The 23,899-nt window shown below is 42.2% G+C and overlaps 1 protein-coding gene across 1 annotated transcript in view; it reads left to right on the top strand.

Annotated features, from left to right (window-relative positions):
• LOC140948201 (lysophospholipid acyltransferase 5-like) overlaps nt 1-23,899 on the top strand; it is a 32,879-nt gene that overhangs the window by 5,935 nt on the left and 3,045 nt on the right. Inside the window, exons 5-16 of the mRNA XM_073397423.1 lie at nt 586-682; nt 7,210-7,247; nt 8,004-8,063; nt 8,236-8,283; nt 9,103-9,176; nt 9,859-9,967; nt 10,692-10,778; nt 10,889-11,008; nt 11,558-11,604; nt 12,253-12,400; nt 22,568-22,726; nt 23,235-23,362. Coding sequence (XP_073253524.1) covers nt 586-682; nt 7,210-7,247; nt 8,004-8,063; nt 8,236-8,283; nt 9,103-9,176; nt 9,859-9,967; nt 10,692-10,778; nt 10,889-11,008; nt 11,558-11,604; nt 12,253-12,400; nt 22,568-22,726; nt 23,235-23,362 — 1,115 coding nt within the window. The remainder of the gene's footprint in view (nt 1-585; nt 683-7,209; nt 7,248-8,003; nt 8,064-8,235; nt 8,284-9,102; nt 9,177-9,858; nt 9,968-10,691; nt 10,779-10,888; nt 11,009-11,557; nt 11,605-12,252; nt 12,401-22,567; nt 22,727-23,234; nt 23,363-23,899) is intronic.

Here is a 23,899-nt window from a genome sequence, read left to right as displayed (position 1 = left end):
CATTAGCACCTGGTTTTTTTAACACGCTTCTGTTCAACTGTAGTTTGTAATATCCTTTTCCGCCTTAGTTTCTTCTTGAAGTTACTACATAATGTTCAGGTTGGCTCAAATAATTGCGGGGACCTTTTAATTTATTCATGAATATGGCCGATTTTCCCCTTTTTTTCCTGTAGCGTCTAACGCGTTACTTTGCTGATTTTGGATCGGTCGGTCGGTCGGATGAAAAAATAAATAAATAAATGAAAAAGAAAAAACACAGAAGTCTGGGAATAGGATGCCCTGTCCAACAACTGAAGGAGACCTGGTCACAAAATATTCATTAATATGGCGGAAAATGTGATGATCTATGTCATAGTATAAGAAACATGGCAAAAAGGACACGCCGTCGAAACTTCTATGCTCATTTTTCAGATTTAAAGAATAAAAGAGAGTGAAAGAGGTCTAACTACGTCGTTACTTTTACTATTATTTTTTGAAGATGCCAAAAATTTAGGTTGGTCGGACGACGCTTAATAGAGAAAAATGGCCGAACCGGCTTAGAACTAGAAAAATATAGAATTAAAAAAAAACCCTGTTTCTCCTTAGGGTTATCTGATCACTGGATATGCATTCAAGTCGTATTCAAAAGATTATTCAGTTTCCTGGACAACAGCTCACTGTGTACTTTGTCTGCGCCTCACTGGTAAGATATAAAAAACCTTTCAGTTTTAGGAACTAGCCGGGGTTTTTGCCTGGGTAGCATTTTTTTCCATCCCGTATTAATAGAGACCTTTAGATTCTAAGACGAGAACGACTACGCGAACGAGATTTTCGCGCGTGAACCAGCATCATTTTGGCGGGAAAACGTGATAGTGGTCGTCTTTCTACTACGAGTCTTAGCGGGAATAGAGCTTTAGATTTGAGGACTAGAACGGGTATGTGTACGAGATTTTGCGCGTGTTCTAAGAAAAAAAGACGTCCCGGAAAGCTACATTTTACTTTTTTTCACCAAAAAAGTTAGTACGATTATTTATACTGAAGGAGGTTAAGCCCTCTCCCGATAGCGAAATGATAGGACTTTTTGCACTTGATAACTTTTTCCTGCCACTACGACATTCTCGCTAAAACTCGTGGTAGAATGACGACGGCTATCACATTTTCCCGCCAAAATAACGCTGGTTCACGCGTGAGCAATACTCAGTAGAATCTAAAGCTCTCTAATGTCGAAGTTGCGGAAACGAGTTATCAGATGTTAGAAGTTTTATCATTTTGCGATCGGGAGAGGGCTTAACCTCCTTTAATAAAGATAACATTGCTAACGTTTCTGGTGAATCAAAAGTACAGTGAAGCTGTTTGGAGTATCTATTTTCTCTTCCTCAAATGTAAAGTTCTGTAAAGCTTCCTCAAATCCAAAGCACTCTAGCATGCCCACGCTTTCTCGTGCGTCTCGCGTTTTTAGAAGGAAGTGACCGCTACAACGACCAGGTGATTGTGGGCGCAGCTGGAATTGACTGATGCATAATGCATCTACCTATTGTCAAGTAATGCAAATTAACCATAATAAGAAGGAGTAAGGCCAACGTACACGAGATTATTAAACTGAATTTTCAAAATTTACTTAAACGATTCTCATTAGTATGTACCTGTGTGATTCTGCAATCTTACTCTCTGTTCAAATCTTGTCTGATTCGATAATTAAACGAAACTTTCGCAATTTACTTAAACGGTTTTCTCAATTATTTAGTACATATCTGTGTGGTATCTGTAATCTTAACTACTCTCAATTATTCAAGTTCATATCTTGTCTAAGGCCTCGATATCCTCGATGTTTTCATTTTAATATTAAACTGAATTTTCGCAATTTGCTTAAACGATTGCTCATAAATACATAGCTGTATGTTATCTCTAAGTTTTAAGTCAGGGGCACCCAACGAGAATATATATAGTTCAAAACCACTTAAACATAACATTGTTGAACATATTTTAGTATTTAAACAGTAGATATAGGCATATATTTATCCCCTCAAAATTTTTTATCTGTTCGGATTTCCTAGCTGAAAGTCTAGTGATCAGAAGATTATAGGGATCAAAACTTACCTTTTCGAAAATTTCAGCCAGAAAAAAAGCCTCCCGAAAATTCTAGGTGACATTTTTAGCGTAAAAATCCGTTAAAAATGGGCAATTATACCATTTTTTTAGATGTTCGAAAATCCTGGGAGAGGCAGGCAAGCAAGAAATTTTACAACAAATGTTTCTAAAATTCCAGATTTCAAATTGTCTTCCGAACAGATATTTTCCAAAAATTTACGTTGGGTGCCCTTGTTAAGTGCTGTTAATTCAAGTTCATATCTTGTCTGAGACCGCGATATTGTTTTCATTTTATCAAAATGAATTTCGCAATTTCCTTAGAAACGATTGCTCATTATTACACATCTGTATGTTATCTCTGTAATTTTAAGTACTCTCAATTCAAGTTAATATTTTGTCTGACACCTCGATACTGTTTTCATTTTATGAAACTGTATTATTGCAATTTGCTTCAACGATTTCTCATTAGTGCATATCTGTATGTTATCTCTGTAATTTTAAGTACGCTCAATTCAAGTTCATAAATTATTTTGTCTGAGGCCTCGATATTGTTTCCTGGCAGTGAGTAATAAGCCATGAGCATAACATTAGGGGAAAATAAACGTTTTCAAACAAACGTGATAACCGCACGAAAGGGCACCCAAGGTTGATAAAAAAATTGCTTTGATGTCTTTCATCAGTCCCTTAAAAACATGGTAGGATTTGTCTTCCATACAAACGTTGTTGTCGCTGATACAAAAATTACATTTACAAGACAAAACCAGTTTGTTCCGGAAAGGATGTCTTAAAGCATAATACAAAGTTAATATGTCTACCTATAGGGATGAGATCATGCATCCAACAGACCTGTCCTATTTCTATTACTTCTAAAAATACCAAAACTTACGCGAGGAATTCTAAGAGTCTGTTCAAATGTTACTCAAGATCTTGCTTTCGTAAACTGAATGACAAAGGGGAAGAGCTAACAAACGATTTTAACCTATTTCATATTGACAAAAACTGGAGCAAATTAATTTCTTATAAGACAATCCCAAAAAAGTTCCTCCGAACGATACTTTTGTTCCCGCTTTTCAGAAGAGTAATTTGTGAATTATTCGAAAAAGGTGGATAGATAGTAAAGCATTTGGTAATTTTCTACCAGTCCTCGAGGTTAAACAAGACAAGCAGTGAAATTTAATTAGAGAATTTTCTACGAACCTTGAAGGCGTTCACAGGTACAAAATCATCTTAGACCATTCTTAGAACCGGAAAATATACATTATACAGTTTTCAATTTAACTTCATTGCAGTTGGGCTGGTTTGAAGGAAATATGAGGACTGTTCAAGTTCGCCTGGATTGTTTTGAAGACCAAGAACCAAAAAAAAATGTCTTTCTGAAAAGAATTTTGTAAAATTTTCTCTTGAAATTCCCAAAGTTCATAAAGATTACATGGTTATATGCAGATTGGGTTCAGTATTTTCTGAAGATCTTACTTTAGAATATTGTTGATCAAGATCTCCCTTTAGAAACTGCTAAGTAACAATGCTAATGAATACGGAGATACAAAAATACCATTATAAAGCCGGATAACTGTCTTTTTCTCTTTATGAAGTAAATTTCGAAGGAAACAAGGGATTAATTCATCCATCAACCACGATTTTGCAACCCAATTTTAAGAGAACTCGCGATATTGCGAGACGTCAGGGCAAGTTATCTACGGCCATGTGTACGACTCATTTAACATCAGGAAGGAGTTTTTATTGAGGAAAATATCTTTGACAGTTTCCAAAGTATTTTATGTAAAGATTCCACTTTATCAGTTCATTAGCCGGCACTAATCCAAAGGAAGTGATTAGGGGGGAATGCATTTTCATGTAAAACCTATAAAAGACAAACGTTTGCTTTAAAAACAGCAAATATCTAGAAGCACGACACTATGTAAAAGACAACAACACAACTTATCACAAGCTAAAAGCTTAGTAGGATATGAATTCACGCGGGTCTGTTGAAAACTTGACTGCTCGCCCCGAATGTAGGTTCACCGTTCTTAACCACATCGATGGTGACTCGCGACACTTATCAATCTTTAGTTATACCGCTGTTTTCTTCACAGTTGTCTTCAACTCAGTTGTCTGTCCTTTTACGATCCTACTCAACATTCTGTCGATAGTTGTTGTGATAACCAAGCCACGCTTGAAGACCAAGTCTAACTGTCAACTGGCCTGTTTGGCAGTCACGGATGTTTTGGTCGGTTTAACCGTCCAGCCGTTTTACATCACAAGCGCTATATTATTGCTTCAAGGGAATACCGCGTCAAGCGAATTCTGCTGGATTCTAGCAGCGACAGAAACTCTCGGTCGTATTTTATGCAGGGCATCCATCATTCACCTAGTTTTGTTGAGTTTAGAACGGTACATAGCTATAATACACCCGTATGTTCACCACACCGAGGTAACACGTTCCCGAATTGTTACTGTGTCTGTTGCTGGGTGGATTGTGAATTTCCTTCTACACGTTCCAGAATTTTTTGACCCAGGACTTGCTCTCCGGATAGTCAATTCTCTCCTTCTTGTTTACGTTGCTGTTGTCATATTCTGCCAAGTTTCAGTCTGCCGCGAAATTCGCCGCCATGAAAAACTAATTGCTGCTCAGCAAGTTTCAGAGGAAGCCAAAGAACGGTTTTTGAATGACCAGAAAGCCACAAAAATAACCACTGCCATAGTCGTTGCAGCGGTGATTTCTTACGTCCCAATGTTTGTCTTTCGTGCATTTTTGTTAAAATTTGGCAAGCATATTTCTTTAAACGTAGCTTACCCTTGTCAAATGTTTATCGGCACTTTAGTAATGTTTAACTCATTTGTCAATTCCCTTATTTACGCTGTCAGAGTCCGAGCATTCAGAATTGCTTTTATCGAGGTTTTGTTTCAAAGAAACAGCCATCAAGCCGAACAGATTGAAATGAAACTTTTTTCTAAGGGCGTGGCTGGTGCAAATAAGGTGGCTGCAACAGCTGCGGGAAGAACAGCACAAGAATTCCTGACAGCCGGAGTAGCAGCGGTGTTAATGGTGGACAGAACAGCATCTTCAACATCACCGGCTCCTGCAAAATCATCAGCAGTAGTAGTAGAAGAAAGGATGTTATCGCCAACACCAACGGCAGCAGCAGAAAGACCAGCATCGCCAACAACAGCAGTAGCAGCAGAAAAGACAGCATCGCCAACAACAGCAGAATCAGAAAGGGCAGCATCACCAACAACAGTAGCAGCAGGAGTAGACAGGGCAGCATTGGTAGAAACAGCAACAGCAGCAGCAGCAGGAGAAAAGGCAGCTTCGCCTATAGCAGTAGCAGAAGAGAGAGTATCGCCACCAACGGTATCAGAAGCAGAAAGGACATTACCGCCAACAATAACAGCAGAAGCTGAAGCAGAAGCTCAAAGGACAGCGTCGCCAATAGCAGAAGGGGGAGCATCAACAACAACCACAGTAGAAGCTGACAGGACAGCATCGCCAACAAAGGAAGCAACAGCAGAAGAGGCAGCTTCTCCGACAGCAGCATCAGCAACAACAGAAGGGGCAGCATCACCAACAACAGCGGTAGCAGCAGAAGGGGCAACATCTCTAAGAACGGTAGGAACAGCAGAAGGGGCAGCATCATCAACAACAGCAGCACGGCGGCCATAGGGGCTGCCTCACCAAAAACAGCAGCAAAGGAAGAAATGACAGCCGATCGCCAACAGCAACAACAATCATCGGCGCCAACAACAATAGCAGTAGCAGCAGCAGTACCGACAGCATCGCCAACCCAACAGCAATAGCAGAAACAGAGAGAAAATGATCGACAAAAGCAGCAGAAAGGATATGCCGCCAGAAACAACAGCATAATTACACTTACTGTATAGCTTAATACTGGGACCCCTTAAACTCCTTAATGCCAGGGTTATTCTTAATTGGGGGACGCGATAATTACGGTTTGTGTAAATACCTTAAATATTGCAATCAAAAGCGTCGTGTTGTAAGGCAGCATTACTTATTAATAAACAAATGAATAAACCAGTGGTAAAAAAGTACAGAAAAGTGTGTGTTTTTTTCGCTGACTGACGCGGGCTATAACGCTCTTCAAATTCCCAAAGTGAAGATTATGGTCTCCCGGTTATTTTTTAACGGATGCAATACCATAAACAAGCTTCTTAAAGATAGTTTGAAATTATTTTTCCCTGGGCAAAGTTTTCACTTGAGGTGATTTTAGAATCATTCAAAATTTATGGGATGGGAGGGTAGGGCTGTTGGATTTGAGCGCCCGGCCAGCCATTTTCAGTGGTAACTATTAGTGAGAGTGGCAATAAAAATTCTTTTGAAGCCAGGGACTTTGAAGGGGGTGTCTTGCTAGCTTTGTGTACTTCACGTGTTTGTGGGAATGCTTTTTCAGGCACAATGACATCTTGCAGGGTGTAGCCTTTGCTTTCTTGCATTTGCGTTCTCGATTCAATCATCACAATTTTGTCCCTTTTCTCATTGTATTTTGTTTTGTTTTGTTTTTATGAAAGTTGAATGTAGCATGACACAAATGGGGCAAATATGTCTTACTGTTAAACGATGCTTTTTTGAGGAGGGGACGACATCCAAGGGTAGTTACCATTTACATGAGAAAACCGGAAATCCGGTTGGAAAATAAAATGATTTGCCCCGTTCTGTTTTTGGGAAACATCGGCTGTGATTTAAGGCGATGCCATTATTCTTCTCTTTCCGGTCTACTCAGATGATTCGGATGCACTTTGTAACGGGTCGTTCTCCCATCATGTCAAATTTTATAACCGGTTTTATGATATGTTTACGCACAAGATCTCCACCCGGGTGCTTTTTGTAAATGGTAAGCACCCACGTATCCACTAGACGTCTGTAGCTTTGAGAAGGTCATTATAACGCATCTTAGGTTTGAGCTGGCAGCCACTACTTCCCGTCCTCCCCACATAACGATCCTTTTTCCACCACAAAATCCTCTTAGCCCTGCACCTCAGGAAATGTCTGCGCTTCCTAACAACGTTATTACGCATGCACTATAACTTGTGCATAGACCACAAGGCTTGACCAACATTTACTATTTTGGGTGTTAAACAAGGTGCATTATGATCTGTATAAAAATGGTGAATTTGGTCAATTCACAGGTTTAGCGTGGGATTATTATGACGGAAATCAAGACCAGGTAAGGTGGGAAGAAGTAAGACTAGCCGCTACCGGCACTGAGCCTAGTCTGAAATATTGCACGTTTTTTCGCTGTAAACCCTGAGGCGGTTCTCTCTACCTGCGCCCAGGGACTAGGGCGAGAAGATGTCCGATGTTCCAAACTTTTACCCAGATCCTCCACGGTCAAAAAGACAGACACCAATTCGTACCAAGATTAATTTCAAAATACTCTGTGGCTCGGTGTAGAAAGCCTCAAAATGAAAAACAGGCAAAAAATAACACACACTGCACAAGGTTTGCTCTCATTCTATTCTTGACGTTCCCTGCGTACTTGGTGGTTCTTCTTGGCCAGAAAGACGGTCTTTTATTAAGGCAAGCTAGCAGTCTAGTTTCTGTTTTTTTTTTTGGAGTGCGCGAAATACCCTGCGTACAGGTGCGCGCGAAAGCTGAATTTGACCTCCGCTTTGCTTTCGCGTGTTTTTATCTCTTACTTTACCACAAGCGAAAATCATGTCCAACAAAAACCCAATTATGCAGGCTACGCGCGAAAGCATAAAAGAGTCTACACAAGTCAAAAGAATCGTGAGAGCAAAAACTTCATCAGTTTTCTTTCCGTTAAGTTATACTTTTTTATCGCAAAAGTAATTGTATTTTTGGTTTTCCTTTGCTGTATGTTTGTGCTTGTTCAAGTCAGCGATTTGGATACTTTGATCTTAAATGATTTCGCTGCTGTAACAATCATATCACATATTACTTCTCGATGTACCTCCTCTAGGAAAAATTGTCCGAAGATTTCAGAAGAACCGCCATCCGTGATTGCCCCACATTATTACAGGTAGGCTTGACTTTGGTTGTTTCACGTAGCTGGGATTACGTGTTGAGGTAAGCCTTTGATCTCTTCACCTCTGGATACCTTTTTTTGCCTGTGCTAAATACTTCTCTGACGTTTTTAGAGGAAGCCTCCACTCAGCTACAATATTATGCGTTTTCGTTTTTCTTTTCTACAGATTGCCAGTTACACGTACTTTTTTGGAGGATTTCTTGTTGGTCCTCAGGTACAGGGACCATATTCATCTTTTCGACGTTCCTTTCAGGGGCGTACATTTGTATAGGTGGTAACATAATGGGGCTTAAACACGACATGCGGCGGGGGTAACGACACCCCACGCCCCCAAAAATAAAAACAACAACAAAGAAAATGCTTCGTACAATCTTGGAAAGGTCTTGAATTTTAGAAGTCGTCCTGAAAAGTCCTTGAATTCGGTTAAGGTCCTGAGAAATACTTGATTTCTTTATACGTCTTGAAAAGTCCTTGAAATCAATACTTGTTTACGCCACCGCCCCACCATTTTCTGAAAAAATTAGATTATTTCACCGAGGAAAATTTGGCTGGTCCTCGGTGTAAGAAACTGCACGTAAAACTCACGGCTATCATAAAAACATTTTTGGCATGAACAATATCTTACTTCTGTTTCTTTATTACAAATTCTATTTCTTTACCTCAGATGCAACTGCAAGTCATGCCTAGTGACTGTTGCCATTTTGAAAAGTATTGTTACGGAAAGTGGTATAAAATAATGTGATCAACCGTGGCTAAAGAAGTAAAAATCGTAAATAACTCCCTTGAGTGTTTCAGCCAATAAGGGTTTCATAAGGAGTACAAATGAGCCATTTTATCGAATAAATCTTATTCCTATTATTTGTCCTTGAAAAGTCCTTAAATTTGGTTTGTCTGAAGTTGTTCGAACTTTGAAGAAGCAATAGGTGTAGATCAGCAAAACAACAACTTTGCAGGCTTTTTCATACATTTCTTTGTCGTCTCTGCAGCTCAGGCGTTGAAGTATTCCATTTAATTGCGTTTTTATTTCCTTAAGTTTCCTATGAAGAAATACTTGCTGTTGATAGAGGGGAATCTCATCGACAAGAAAGACGACGTCTCTTTTACTAGGTCAGTACGACTTTCGCTTTCTGTTTTTTGTTCGAATTCTGGAGAAATTTTTCGCTTCAGTATAATTGATAACTGCTACTGAAACTCACCTGTTGCGAGTACAATAATTCGTAAGCATTGTAAAAAGGTCGCAAATTTCTCCAATGATGAAACCCCATGACCCTAGTTGATTGTATTTGTCTATCACTGATGTATAAGGAAAATCTAGGATTAGGGTTCGGGTCATGAGTTAGGATTATATCTTGAGCAAAGGCCTCTGTTTTTGCTTAAGCAGAGGCCCCTTGGACCCTGACGTTCAGGTAGTTTCTGCCCTATACTCCGTCTGTCTTAATTGAGAATTGATGACGATAATGATGATAATGTTGATGAGGATGAGGATGAGGTTGATGATGATGATGACGATAATGATTATGATGAGGATAATGATGATGATGATGATGATAATGATGATGATTATGATAATGATGATGATAATGATGATGATGATGATGATGATGATGATAATGATGATGATAATGATGATGATTATGATAATGATGATGATAATGATGATGATTATGATAATGATGATGATTATGATGACGACAATGGTGATGATGATGTTGATGATGAATATGATAATGACGATGATGATGATGATGATGATGACGATGATGATGATGTTGATGTATTTCTTTTGTAGGATTACAGCTGGACTTCGGCGATTCAGTCTTGGATTAATTTATCTCATAATGTACTCTGTGCTCCAGCCAAAAGTGAAAGAAAGCTATCTCGTCACAGATGAATACGATGTAGGTATAACTTTAAAACTGTTCCGGAAGGAATCCATATTTTCTTTTTCAAGAAAACAGGTGGCACTTTTTTTATTGACGTTAGGTGTCGGTGAACGCAACTTACGTAAAGTCGCAAGAACTGAAAGCAGTATTCAACACCTTTAAAGACCCGCGTCAGCGTGTTCCCACCAGTGCGTAGTTAAAAATTAGTTTTTTATTGTTTTAAAATTCTGATATACGCTCCGATTAGGGTGGGAAGCTGTATACATCTGTGTAAACGTAGCTTACGAGCATGCTGTCTTGACTCTCCCGAGGTTAGGAAACCTGCTCGTAGTCTGGAGCCTGATATTTGATATATGATATTTTGTTCTGACTGCGGCAGAATTAGCTCAGTTGGTAGATTGCTTGACTGCTGAGCGGGGGGCCATGTGTTCGATTTCCGGGGCCGGACCTGAATACTCAGTGTCTTAACCTTCAGGTGGCTCGGATGACCACTTAAAATGCCGGTCGTAAAAAATAGTGTCGTCAATTAGTACTTTCGAACTAATTCCACTGACACTCAAATAAAGCGCTTTTCTGGCTCCAACATCGTATATATATGCCGCTACTCCTGCAGTTTGTAGATAGAAATGAAGGATTGACTTGTTAATTTTAAGATTTTTATTCTTATCCTTGCGTTCAACTCTTCGGTGGTTCACTGGGTTAAAATTTAGACTTACCATATACCTCTTTCTGCTTTCAGCAAAAGTCGTTCCTTTACAAGCTCTGTTACGCCATCGCCACCACAAAAGTCTTTGTTATGAAGTACCAAGCCGTGTGGCTAATAACTGTAAGTAGTGTGTATAATATTCACTAAATCACAGAGACTAGTCTTAGCTCGTCCCTACAAAGAAACTCCGTCCACTATTCGGTCTTCTTTTTTTGCTGTTGCTTTTATAGGAAGGTTCTTGCATTATATCAGGACTTGGATATAACGGACGGTCTGAGGATGGACGTGACAGATGGGATGGCTGCAGTAATGTCCATCTTCTTCTTTTTGATACTGCGTACACTTTTCAGGTGAGTAAAACTCTTCAATCCTATGGTGAAGGAATATTTTCTTCTGTAAACAATAATAAATGACAAGAGGTAAAACCGGAGTCCCCGCAAAACAAAAAAAAACTTCTAGAAGCAGGGAAGAGTACCAACAACAAACTCAACCCACATTTAGGGCCAAACCCAAGCCACATTGGTAGGAGTCAGGTATTCTTATCCCTGCACCGAAAACAGGCTTAAGACAATCAGTCACGTGAAGAACATGTGAAGTATTGAAGGACAAAAATGACGATAACATGTTGTTTTAATGAGTGTCAATGGTAGAGGGGGTAAAAATGTTCAAAAACTACTTGGAATAGGCAAATGACTTCATTTACTCGTCTTTTCTAAACAGGTAGCATTAGGTCGCATTGCGATTATTTTCGTTGTTGTATATGTTTTGTTTGCAAGGTAAAGGCGGCATCTTTAATTTTGTTTAAAGATTTTTTGGAGCATTTGAATAGGTATCGTGCATTGCAAAGTGTGAATGGTTTTATTTTTTAATATGCAAATTTTTATTTTTTATCTCACCAGCATGTTATAGATGCCTTTAACCTCAACACTAATCAGTGGATGTTTAGGTAACTGGTTAAAAAGTACATCACTGTAGAATCCCCTCAGTTGGGTCATAACCTGTGCAATTCACTATTTTGTGGCTCACACACAGGATAATAGTTGGTGCAATGCCAAGTGTACCCCATACTTAAAGTACTAGCAATAACCACAGGTTATGGAGTGAGGGCGACAACGATCAAGGTCAAACTGCTTTTGCTCCATCGCCGTGCTTTGCGTAAGTTTAACGTGACAGATGGTCAAAACACGCATGATCAGATTACGTGTGAGAGAAGGTCCAAACACGCGTGATCAAATTGCATTTCACGCATTCCATTCATTCTTAATGGAAGTCCAAACGAATGCAATTTTCGTCCTCAGAGCCACTCGGCTTTTTTTTGTAACGCCAAACGCTGGGCTCTGGGGACGAGAATGAACGAATACTGGCTACAGACGTCCTAGGAATGAGTAAAAACAACCTGGAAATTAGGATTGCGGTCTCCTCTTGTCGCCCGTAAAAAACATATGTGAGTTCCTTTAGGCCTTGTCAGCAATTAGCAGTCGTTGGTATGTAATAATCCATGTAGGTCTGTAAGTTCTAGGGGCACGGGACTGGAAGGAAGGAAAAAGGAAGGAATTGCCATTATCTCAGCTAATGAAATGCGTTTTTCTCTCAGGTATCTTTACAAGAGACTTCGATTTCTGGGAAATAAGCTCATCTCTCACTTCGTAACACTCGCCTTTGTAGCGCTGTGGCATGGCATTGCTCCTGGCTTTTTCCTGTGCTTCATTGGCGAGTTTGTTATTATTGTTATGGAACAACAGGTAGCTATAGAGATGATGCAAATATATAGATATTTTCATATATTAATCAGACTTTTTTTTCAAATTTTATCTCAGAAGTTTTTGTTTTCTCGTAAGCGTTTACGAGACATTAGAAACTGGTTCATTGACTGGATGTCTGTGTAAAACTGGGTAGTCTCAATTTATGAACGCAGTGGTGCCATCACCTGTGGTCGATGCTATATATCAAAATGTTCGCATAACACTAGAATTGCTATATAACTACATTGCAAAACTGTATACCCAACGATTGTGGAAGCTGCTCTTCAAATCTCAAAATAACAATTGAGATGCCAGAATTAACTACGCTATAGGCTTCAAAGGATGGCGGCAAGAAATTTAATTAGAACTTTTGTTGACATAATGAAAAGCTTCTTGGATCAGTGGAGTGCACGCATATGTGGAGAGGAGATGATGACTGGGATGACAGGGATGACCAGAGATGACTGGGATGACTAGAAATGAGTAGGGAAGACTAGGGATGACTAGGATGACTGGGATGACTAGCGATGACTAGGGATGGATAAGGATCACTGGGATGACTAAGGATGACTAGGGATGAAGGATGACTAAGGATGACAAGGGATGACTAAGGATGACTAGGGATGACTGAGATGACTAGGGATGACTAAGAATGACAAGGGATGACTGAGATGACTAGGGATGACTAAGGATGACTAGGGATGACTGGGATGACTAGGAATGACTAGGGATGGATGGGATGACTAGGGATGACTAGGGATGGATGGGATGACTAGAGATGACTAGGGATGGATGGGATGACTAGAAATCACTAGGAATGACTAGGAATGACTGGGATGACTAGGGATTACTGTGGATAATTAGGGATAAATGGGATGACTAGAAATGACTAGGGATGACTGGGATAACTAGGGATGGATGGGATGACTAGGAATGACTAGGGATGGCTGGGATGACAAGGGATGACTAGAGATGGATGGGATGACTGGGGACGACTAGGGAAGACTGGGATGACTAGGGATGACAAAGGATCACTGGGATGACTAGGGATGAGTAGGGATGACTAGGATGACTGGGATAACAAGGGATGGCTAGGGATGACTGAGGATGACAGGGATGACTAGGGATGACTGACATGATGAAGGATAACTAGGGATGACTAGAAATGACTGAGATGACTAGGGATTACTAGGGATAACTAGGGATAAATGGGATGACTCGGATGACTAGGGATGGATGGGATGACTAGGGATAGATGGGATGACTAAGAAAGACTAGGGATGACTGGGATGACTAGGGATGGATGGGATGGATGGGATGACTAGGAATGACTAGGAATAACTAGGAATGACTGGGATGACTAGAGATGACTAAGGATCACTGGGATGACTAGGGATGAGTAGGGATGACAAGGGATGACTAGGAATGACTGGGATGACTAGGGATGACTATAGATGACTAAGGATGACTAGGGATGTCAGGGATGACTAGGGATGACTAAGGATCAATGGGATGACTAGGGATGAGTAGGGATGACTAGAGATGACTAGGGGTGACTGGAATGACTAGGAATGACTATGGATGACTAAGGATGACTAGGGATAAGTAGGGATGACTAGGGATGCCTAGGGATGACTAGGGATGACTTTGATGACTAGGGATGACTAAGGATGACTAGGGATGACTGGGATGAGTAGGATGACTGGGATGACAAGGAATGACTAGGGATGACTAAGGATGCCAGGGATGACTAGGGATGACTAGGGATGACTAGGGATAACTAGAGAAGACTGATATGACTTGGGATGACTAGGGATGACAAGGGATAACTAGGATGACTAAGGATGACTAGGGATGAGTAGGGATGACTAGAGATGACTAGGGATGACTGGGATGACTAGGAATGACTATGGATGACTAAGGATGACTAGGCATGAGTAGGGATGACTAGGGATGACTAGGGATGACTTTGATGACTAGGGATGACTGGGATGACTAGGGATGGATGGGATGGATGGGATGACTAGGAATGACTAGGAATAACTAGGAATGACTGGGATGACTAGGGATGACTATGGATGGCTAAGGATGACTAGGGATGACAGGGATGACTAGAGATGACCAAGGATCACTGGGATGACTAGGGATGAGTAGCTATGACTGGGATGACTAGGGATGATAGTGATGAGTAGGGGTGAGTAGGGATGACTAGGGATGACTAGGGATGAATGGGATGACTAGAGATGCTTAGGGATGACTAAGGGTGACTACGGATGACCAAGGGTGATAAGGGATGACTGGGATGACGAGGGATGACTAGGGATAAGTAGGATGACTGGAATGACTTGGGATGACTAAGGATGACTGGGATGACTAGGCATGGCTAGGGATGACTGGGATGACTAAGGATGACTAGGGATGAGTAGGGATGACTAGGGATTACTAGGGATGACTGGGATGACTAGAGGTGACTAGGGATGACTAAGGATGACAAGGGATGACGCAGATGACTAGGGATGATTAAGGATGACTAGGGATGACTGGAATGAGTAGGGATAACTAGGGATGACTAGGGATGACTAGGATGACTGGGATGACTATGGATGACAGGGATGACTAGGGATGACTAAGATGACTAAGGGTAACTAGGGATGACTAGGGATGACTGGGATGACTAGGGATGATTAAGGATGACTGGGGATGACTGGGATGAGTAGGGATAACTAGGGATGACTAGGGATGACTAAGACGACTAAGGGTAAGTAGGAATGACTAGGGAGTACTGGGATGACTAGGGATGATTAAGGATGACTGGGGATGATTAGGGATGAATGGGATGACTAGGGATGCTTAGGGATGACTAAGGCTGACTAGGGATGACTGAGATAACTAGGGATGACCAAGGGTGACAAGGGATGACTGGGATGACGAGGGATGACTAGGGATAAGTAGGATGACTGGGATGACTTGGGATGACTAAGAATGACTGGGATGACTAGGGATGACTAGGCATAGCTAAGGATGACTTGGATGACTAAGGATGAGTAGGGATGAGTAGGGATGACTAGGGATGACTGGGATGACTAAGGGTGACTAGGGATGACTTAGAATGACTAGGGATGATGCAGATGACTAGGGATGATTAAGGATGACTAGGGATAACTGGGATGAGTAGGGATGACTAGGGATGACTAGGATGACTGGGATGACTAGGGATGACAAGGGATGACAGGGATGACTAGGGATGACTAAGATGACTAAGGGTAATTAGGGATGACTAGGGATGACTGGGATGACTAGGGATGATTAAGGATGACTGGGGATGACTAGGGATGAATGGGATGACTAGAGATGACTTGGGATTAGTATAGGATCACTAGGATGAGTGGGATGACTAGGGATGACTAGGGATGACTAAGGATGACTGAGATAACTAGGGATGACCAAGGGTGACAAGGGATGACTGGGATGACGAGGGATGACTAGGGATAAGTAGGATGACTGGGATGACTAGGGATGACTAGGGATGACAGGGATGACTAGAGATGACTAAGATGACTAAGGGTAACTGGGGATGACTGGGATGACTAGGGATGATTAAGGATGACTGGGGATGACTAGGGATGAATGGGATGACTAGGGATACTAAGGGATGACTAAGGGTAACTAATGATGACTGAGATAACTAGGGATGACCAAGGGTGACAAGGGATGACTGGGATGACTAGGGATGACTAAGGATGACAGGGATGACTAGGGATTACTGACATGACAAAGGATAACTAGGGATGACTGGGATGACCAGGGATGACTACGATGACTAAGGATGACTAGGGATGACTAGAGATGAGTAGGGGATGACTAGGGATGACTTTGATGACTAGGGATGACTAAGGGTGACTAGGGATGACTGGAATGAGTAGGGATGACTAGAGATGAATGTGGTGGCTAGAGATGCTTAGCGATGACTAAGGCTGACCAGGGATGACTGAGATAACTAGGGATGACCAAGGGTGACAAGGGATGACTGGGATGACGAGGGATGACTAGGGATAAGTAGGATGACTGGGATAACTTGGGATGACTAAGAATGACTGGGATGACTGGGGATGACTAGGCATAGCTAAGGATGACTGGGATGACTAAAGATGAGTAGGGATGAGTACGGATGACTGGGGATGACTGGGATGACTAGGGGTGACTAGGGATGACTTAGAATGACTAGGGATGATGCAGATGAGTAGGGATGATAAAGGATGACTAGGGATAACTGGGATGAGTAGGGATGAGTAGGGATGACTAGGGATGACTGGGATGACAAAGAGTGACTAGGGATGACTTAGAATGAGTAGGGATGACGCAGATGACTAGGGATGATTAAGGATGACTAGGGATGATTAGGGATGACCAAGGGTGACAAGGGATGACTGGGATGACGAGGGATGACTAGGGATAAGTAGGATGACTGGGATGACTAGGGATGACAAGGGATGACAGGGATGACTAGGGATGTCTAAGATGACTAAGGGTAATTAGGGATGAATAGGGATTACTGGGATGACTAGGGATTATTAAGGATGACTGGGGATGACTAGGGATGAATGGAATGTCTAGAAATGCTTGGGGATGACAAAGGCTGACTAAGGATGACTGAATAAACTAGGGATGACCAATGGTGACAAGGGATGACTGGGATTACAAGGGATGACTAGGGATAAGTAGGATGACTGGGATAACTTGGGATGACTAAGAATGACTGGGATGACTGGGGATGACTAGGCATAGCTAAGGATGACTGGGATGACTAAAGATGAGTAGGGATGAGTACGGATGACTGGGGATGACTGGGATGACTAGGGGTGACTAGGGATGACTTAGAATGACTAGGGATGATGCAGATGAGTAGGGATGATAAAGGATGACTAGGGATAACTGGGATGAGTAGGGATGAGTAGGGATGACTAGGGATGACTGGGATGACAAAGAGTGACTAGGGATGACTTAGAATGAGTAGGGATGACGCAGATGACTAGGGATGATTAAGGATGACTAGGGATGATTAGGGATGACCAAGGGTGACAAGGGATGACTGGGATGACGAGGGATGACTAGGGATAAGTAGGATGACTGGGATGACTAGGGATGACTAGGGATGACAGGGATGACTAGAGATGACTAAGATGACTAAGGGTAACTGGGGATGACTGGGATGACTAGGGATGACAAGGGATGACAGGGATGACTAGGGATGTCTAAGATGACTAAGGGTAATTAGGGATGAGTAGGGATTACTGGGATGACTAGGGATTATTAAGGATGACTGGGGATGACTAGGGATGAATGGAATGTCTAGAAATGCTTGGGGATGACAAAGGCTGACTAAGGATGACTGAATAAACTAGGGATGACCAATGGTGACAAGGGATGACTGGGATTACAAGGGATGACTAGGGATAAGTAGGATGACTGTGACGACTTGGGATAACTAAGGATAACTGGGATGACTAGGGATGACTAGGCATGGCTAGGGATGACTGGGACGACTAAAGATGAGTAGGGATGAGTAGGGATGACTAGGAATGACTGGGATGACTAGGGGTGACTAGGGATGACTTATAATGACGCAGATGACTAGGGATGATTAAGGATGACTAGGGATGACTGGGATGAGTAGGGATAACTAGGGATGACCAGGGATGACTAGGATGACTGGGATGACTAGGGATGACTAGGGATTAGTAGGGATGACTGGGATGACTAGGGGTGACTAGGGATGACTAAGGATGACTAGGGATGTGGCAGATGACTAGGGATGATTAAGGATGACTAGGGATGACTGGGATGAGTAGGGATAACTAGGGATGACCAGGGATGACTAGGATGACTGGGATGACTAGGGATGACTAGGGATGACTAGGGATTAGTAGGGATGACTGGGATGACTAGGGGTGACTAGGGATGACTAAGGATGACTATGGATGAGGCAGATGACTCGGGATGATTAAGGATGACTAGGGATGACTGGGATGAGTAGGGATGACTAGGGATGACTAGGGATGACTAGGGATGACTAGGATGACTGGGATGACTAGGGATCACTAGGGATGACAGGGATGACTAGGGATGACTAAGATGACTAAGGGTAACTAGGGATGACTAGGGATGACTGGGATGACTAGGCATGGCTAGGGATGACAGGGATGACTAAGGATGACTAGGGATGAGTAGGGATGAGTAGGGATTACTAGGGATAACTGGGATGACTAGAGGTGACTAGGGATGACTAAGGATGACTAGGGATGACGCAGATGACTAGGGAAGATTAAGGATGACTAGGGATGACTGGGATGAGTAGGGATAACTATTGATGTCCAGGGATGACTAGGATGACTGGGATGACAAGGGATGACTAGGGATGACAGGGATGACTAGGGATGACTAAGATGACTAAGGGTAACTAGGGATAATTAGGGATGACTGGGATGAGTAGGGATGATTAAGGATGACTGGGGATGACTGGGATGAGTAGGGATAACTAGGGATGACTTGGGTTGACTAGGATGACTAGGATGACTAGGGATGACTAGGGATGACTAAGATGACTTAGGGTAACTAGGAATGACTAGGGATGACTGGGATGACTAGGGATGTTTAAGGATGACTGGGGATGACTAGGGATGAATGGGATGACTAGGGATGCTTAGGGATGACTAAGGCTGACTAGGGATGACTGAGATAACTAGGGATGACCAAGGGTGACAAGGGATGACTGGGATGACTTGGGATGACTAAGGATGACTGGGATGACTAGGGATGACTAGGCATGGCTAGGGATGACTGGGATGACTAAGGATGAGTAGGGATGAGTAGGGATGACTAGGGATGACTGGGATGACTAGGGGTGACTAGGGATGACTTAGAAGGACTAGTGATGATGCAGATGACTAGGGATGACTGGGATGAGTAGGGATGACTAAGGATGACTAGGGATGACTAGGATGACTGGGATGACTAGGGATCACCAGGGATGACAGGGATGTCTAGGGATGACTAAGATGACTAAGGGTAATTAGGGATGACTAGGGAAGACTGGGATGACTAGGGATTATTAAGGATGACTGGGGATGACTAGGGATGAATGGGATGACTAGAGATGACTTGGGATGACTATGGATGACTGGGATGACTAGGGATGACTGAGATAACTAGGAATGACCAAGGGTGACCAGGGATGACTAGGATGACTGGGATGACAAGGGATTACTAGGGATGACTAGGGATTAGTAGGGATGACTGGGATGACTAGGGGTTACTAGGGATGACTAAGGATGACTAGGGATGACGCAGATGACTAGGGATGATTAAGGATGACTAGGGATGACTGGGATGACTAGGCATGGCTAGGGATGACAGGGATGACTAAGGATGACTAGGGATGAGTAGGGATGAGTAGGGATTACTAGGGATAACTGGGATGACTAGAGGTGACTAGGGATGACTAAGGATGACTAGTTATGACGCAGATGACTAGGGAAGATTAAGGATGACTAGGGATGACTGGGATGAGTAGGGATAACTATTGATGTCCAGGGATGACTAGGATGACTGGGATGACAAGGGATGACTAGGGATGACAGGGATGACTAGGGATGACTAAGATGACTAAGGGTAACTAGGGATAATTAGGGATGACTGGGATGAGTAGGGATGATTAAGGATGACTGGGGATGACTGGGATGAGTAGGGATAACTAGGGATGACTTGGGTTGACTAGGATGACTAGGATGACTAGGGATGACTAGGGATGACTAAGACGACTTAGGGTAACTAGGAATGACTAGGGATGACTGGGATGACTAGGGATGTTTAAGGATGACTGGGGATGACTAGGGATGAGTGGGATGACTAGGGATGCTTAGGGATGACTAAGGCTGACTAGGGATGACTGAGATAACTAGGGATGACCAAGGGTGACAAGGGATGACTGGGATGACTTGGGATGACTAAGGATGACTGGGATGACTAGGGATGACTAGGCATGGCTAGGGATGACTGGGATGACTAAGGATGAGTAGGGATGAGTAGGGATGACTAGGGATGACTGGGATGACTAGGGGTGACTAGGGATGACTTAGAAGGACTAGTGATGATGCAGATGACTAGGGATGACTGGGATGAGTAGGGATGACTAAGGATGACTAGGGATGACTAGGATGACTGGGATGACTAGGGATCACCAGGGATGACAGGGATGTCTAGGGATGACTAAGATGACTAAGGGTAATTAGGGATGACTAGGGAAGACTGGGATGACTAGGGATTATTAAGGATGACTGGGGATGACTAGGGATGAATGGGATGACTAGAGATGACTTGGGATGACTATGGATGACTGGGATGACTAGGGATGACTGAGATAACTAGGAATGACCAAGGGTGACCAGGGATGACTAGGATGACTGGGATGACAAGGGATGACTAGGGATGACTAGGGATTAGTAGGGATGACTGGGATGACTAGGGGTTACTAGGGATGACTAAGGATGACTAGGGATGACGCAGATGACTAGGGATGATTAAGGATGACTAGGGATGACTGGGATGAGTAGGGATGATTAGGGATGACTAGGGATGACTAGGATGACTGGGATGACTAGAGATCACTAGGGATGACAGGGATGACTAGGGATGACTAAGATGACTAAGGGTAACTAGGGATGACTAGGGATGACTGTGATGGCTAGGCATGGCGAGCTATTACTGGGATGACTAAGGATGACTAGGGATGACTAGGGATGACTAGGGATTACTAGGGATGACTGGGATGACTAGAGGTGACTAGGGATGACTAAGGATGACTAGGGATGACGCAGATGACTAGGGAAGATTAAGGATGACTAGGGATGACTGGGATGAGTAGGGATGAGTAGGGATGACTAGGGATGACTAGGATGACTGGAATGACTAGGGATGGCTAGGGATGACTAAGATGACTAAGGGTAACTAGGGACGACTAGGGATGACTTGGATGACTAGGCATGATTGAGGATGACTGGGGATGACTAGGGATGAATGCGATGACTAGAGATGACTTGGGATGAGTAAGGATCACTAGGATGAAAGGGATGACTAGGGATGGCTAGGGATGACTAAGGATGACTGGGATGAGTAGGGATGACTGAGATGACTATCTATGACTGGGATGACTAGGGATGATTAGTGATGAGTAGGGATGAGTATCGATCACTAGGGATGACTAGGGATGAATTGGATGTCTAGGGATGACTAAGGGTGACTAGGGATGACTGAGATAACTAGGGTTGACCAAGGGTGACAAGGGATGACTGGGATGACGAGGGATGACTAGGGATAAGTAAGATGACTGGGGTGACTTGGGATGACTAAGGATGACTGGGATGACTAGGGATGACTAGGCATGGCTAGGGATGACTGAGATGACTAGGGATGACTAGGGTTGACTGGGGATGGCTGGAATGACTAGGGATGACTACTGATGACTAAGGATGACTAGAAGGACTAGGAAGACTAGGATGACCAGGGATGACTAGGGATGACTGGAATGACTGGGGATGACAAGGGATCACTGGTGCCATCACCTGTGGTCGATGCTATTTTTTTAAAATGGTCGCATAACAATAGAATTGCTACATAAATACATTGCAAAACTGTTTGCCCAATGATTATGTGGGAACCGCTCTTCAAATCTCGTAATGCCAATTAAGATACCAGAATTAACTACGCTATAGGCTTCCTAAGATGGCGGCAACCAATTTAATTAAAACTTTTTTTGACATAATGAAAAACTTCTTGGATCAGTGGAGTGCTCGCATATGTGGAGAGGAGATGATACAATTCTTGAAAATTTCAGATGTGCTTTATGAAGGCCAGCTATCCTTATAGATGCCATTTTGATCTGCGAAGGGGTAGGGGGGAGGAGGGGGGCAGGGGGAGCTGTACTGTATCCTTATAAGCACTTTCATGTACAATGATATCTAGCAAGATCGTGTACTAGGACACCCCGTAAAATTCACTGTTTTGTGATGGAGTTCGGTATTTTTAAAATTAAACGAGATTTCTGTTTAACAGTAATCCAAACGGTGAGGAATAACCATTAACTTTTATTGATCATCTGTTGTATTTCATTAGCTTTTAGGTCTTTGCCGCCGTGTTGTTCAAAGACCATTTTCATCTTTCCCGTTGGCTATTAGAATACCAATAATCCTTTTTGGTGTTTGTGTAAGACTCACGGGTGTCGCATTCTTTCTGATCCCGTTTCTGCTGAGGAGATTGGATTACACTCACAAGGTAATGTTTTTCTTATATCTTAGAAACTTTTCGAGGGAGTGTACTTCTGCGAGAGGATTCCCCAATACAAGTACGACAAATAGCTCGAGCCGGTCCAGAGGATCTCCAGCCTCTGGTTGTGTTTTCACTAGGGCGATTAACTAGCTGAACATTCTTTCTAGGATTTGCTAAAATTTTACATAAGCATTGTCTTCCAAGAGAAATTGAAAACAACTGATTAGCAAAATTTTGGAGAGAAAACAAAGAATATTATCGGGTATTTTGGACGCAATGGGCTATTTCCGAATCGCCTCAAGCCTAGGTTTCAAAGCGAGGCTAAGTGCAAAGCCATTGATAAGTAATGTTTTTTTTATGCTCATGCAAATAAAACTCATTTTCACAATAAAGGTTTTGTATTTATTCTTGCTTTGAAAGTGAGAGTTTTTGAAACTCGGAAAATGGCCTCATAATGGCTGTTTGTTGTTGTTATTTTTGTAGGAATCTTAATTATTTAATGTAATTACTTTAGGTTTGGTTATCCTTGTATTATATGGGACCTGTCGTGTTGTTGTGCTGGTTCATTCTTTACCCAACAATCCTAATGCCCATGACCAGACGTTTCAGCAAGAAACCTCGAACTGAACTCACCCCAAAAAAGTAAGTAGTGGTACTGTTTTGTAAATATATTCCCCGTGCCGCACGTGCAATTTTCTAGGTTCTTTGGCAGTTTATAGGATAGAGTAATTTCTTTACGTTTGTAGTGGAAATTGCTACTACTTTTATTAACGATTCGTAAATGGTAAATACTAGAAAACTGTTAGCGTTTTAAAATGCAGATAACGTTTAGATACTAAGTAGTACAAAATGTTACATTCTTTATTTATTTTGTATATGCATGTTCATCATTTTTCTCTGCACTGTTAATATTTTATTGATCAATTTTCAAATATTTGAATAAATGCCTTAATTTATACTACTACATGAAAAATTTCTACAATTTGATTGGCTTAGAGCAGTGGTATTTCAGCTTAATTTGAAATACCTACATGTGAAAATTACAACCTTTTGCGGGTAGTAGTATAAACAAATATAAATAGCATGATTTGTACGTGATATTTAGCATAAATACCACTCGTGATATTTCAAAATTGGCTCAAATTTCACTCGCCTAACGGCTTGTGAAATTACGTATAA

This window comes from Porites lutea, chromosome 1 (assembly GCF_958299795.1).
Source record: "Porites lutea chromosome 1, jaPorLute2.1, whole genome shotgun sequence".
Classification (NCBI taxonomy): domain Eukaryota; kingdom Metazoa; phylum Cnidaria; class Anthozoa; order Scleractinia; family Poritidae; genus Porites; species Porites lutea.
The sequence above is the reverse complement of the archived record's forward strand: the minus strand, read 5'-3'. Positions and strand labels throughout refer to the sequence as shown.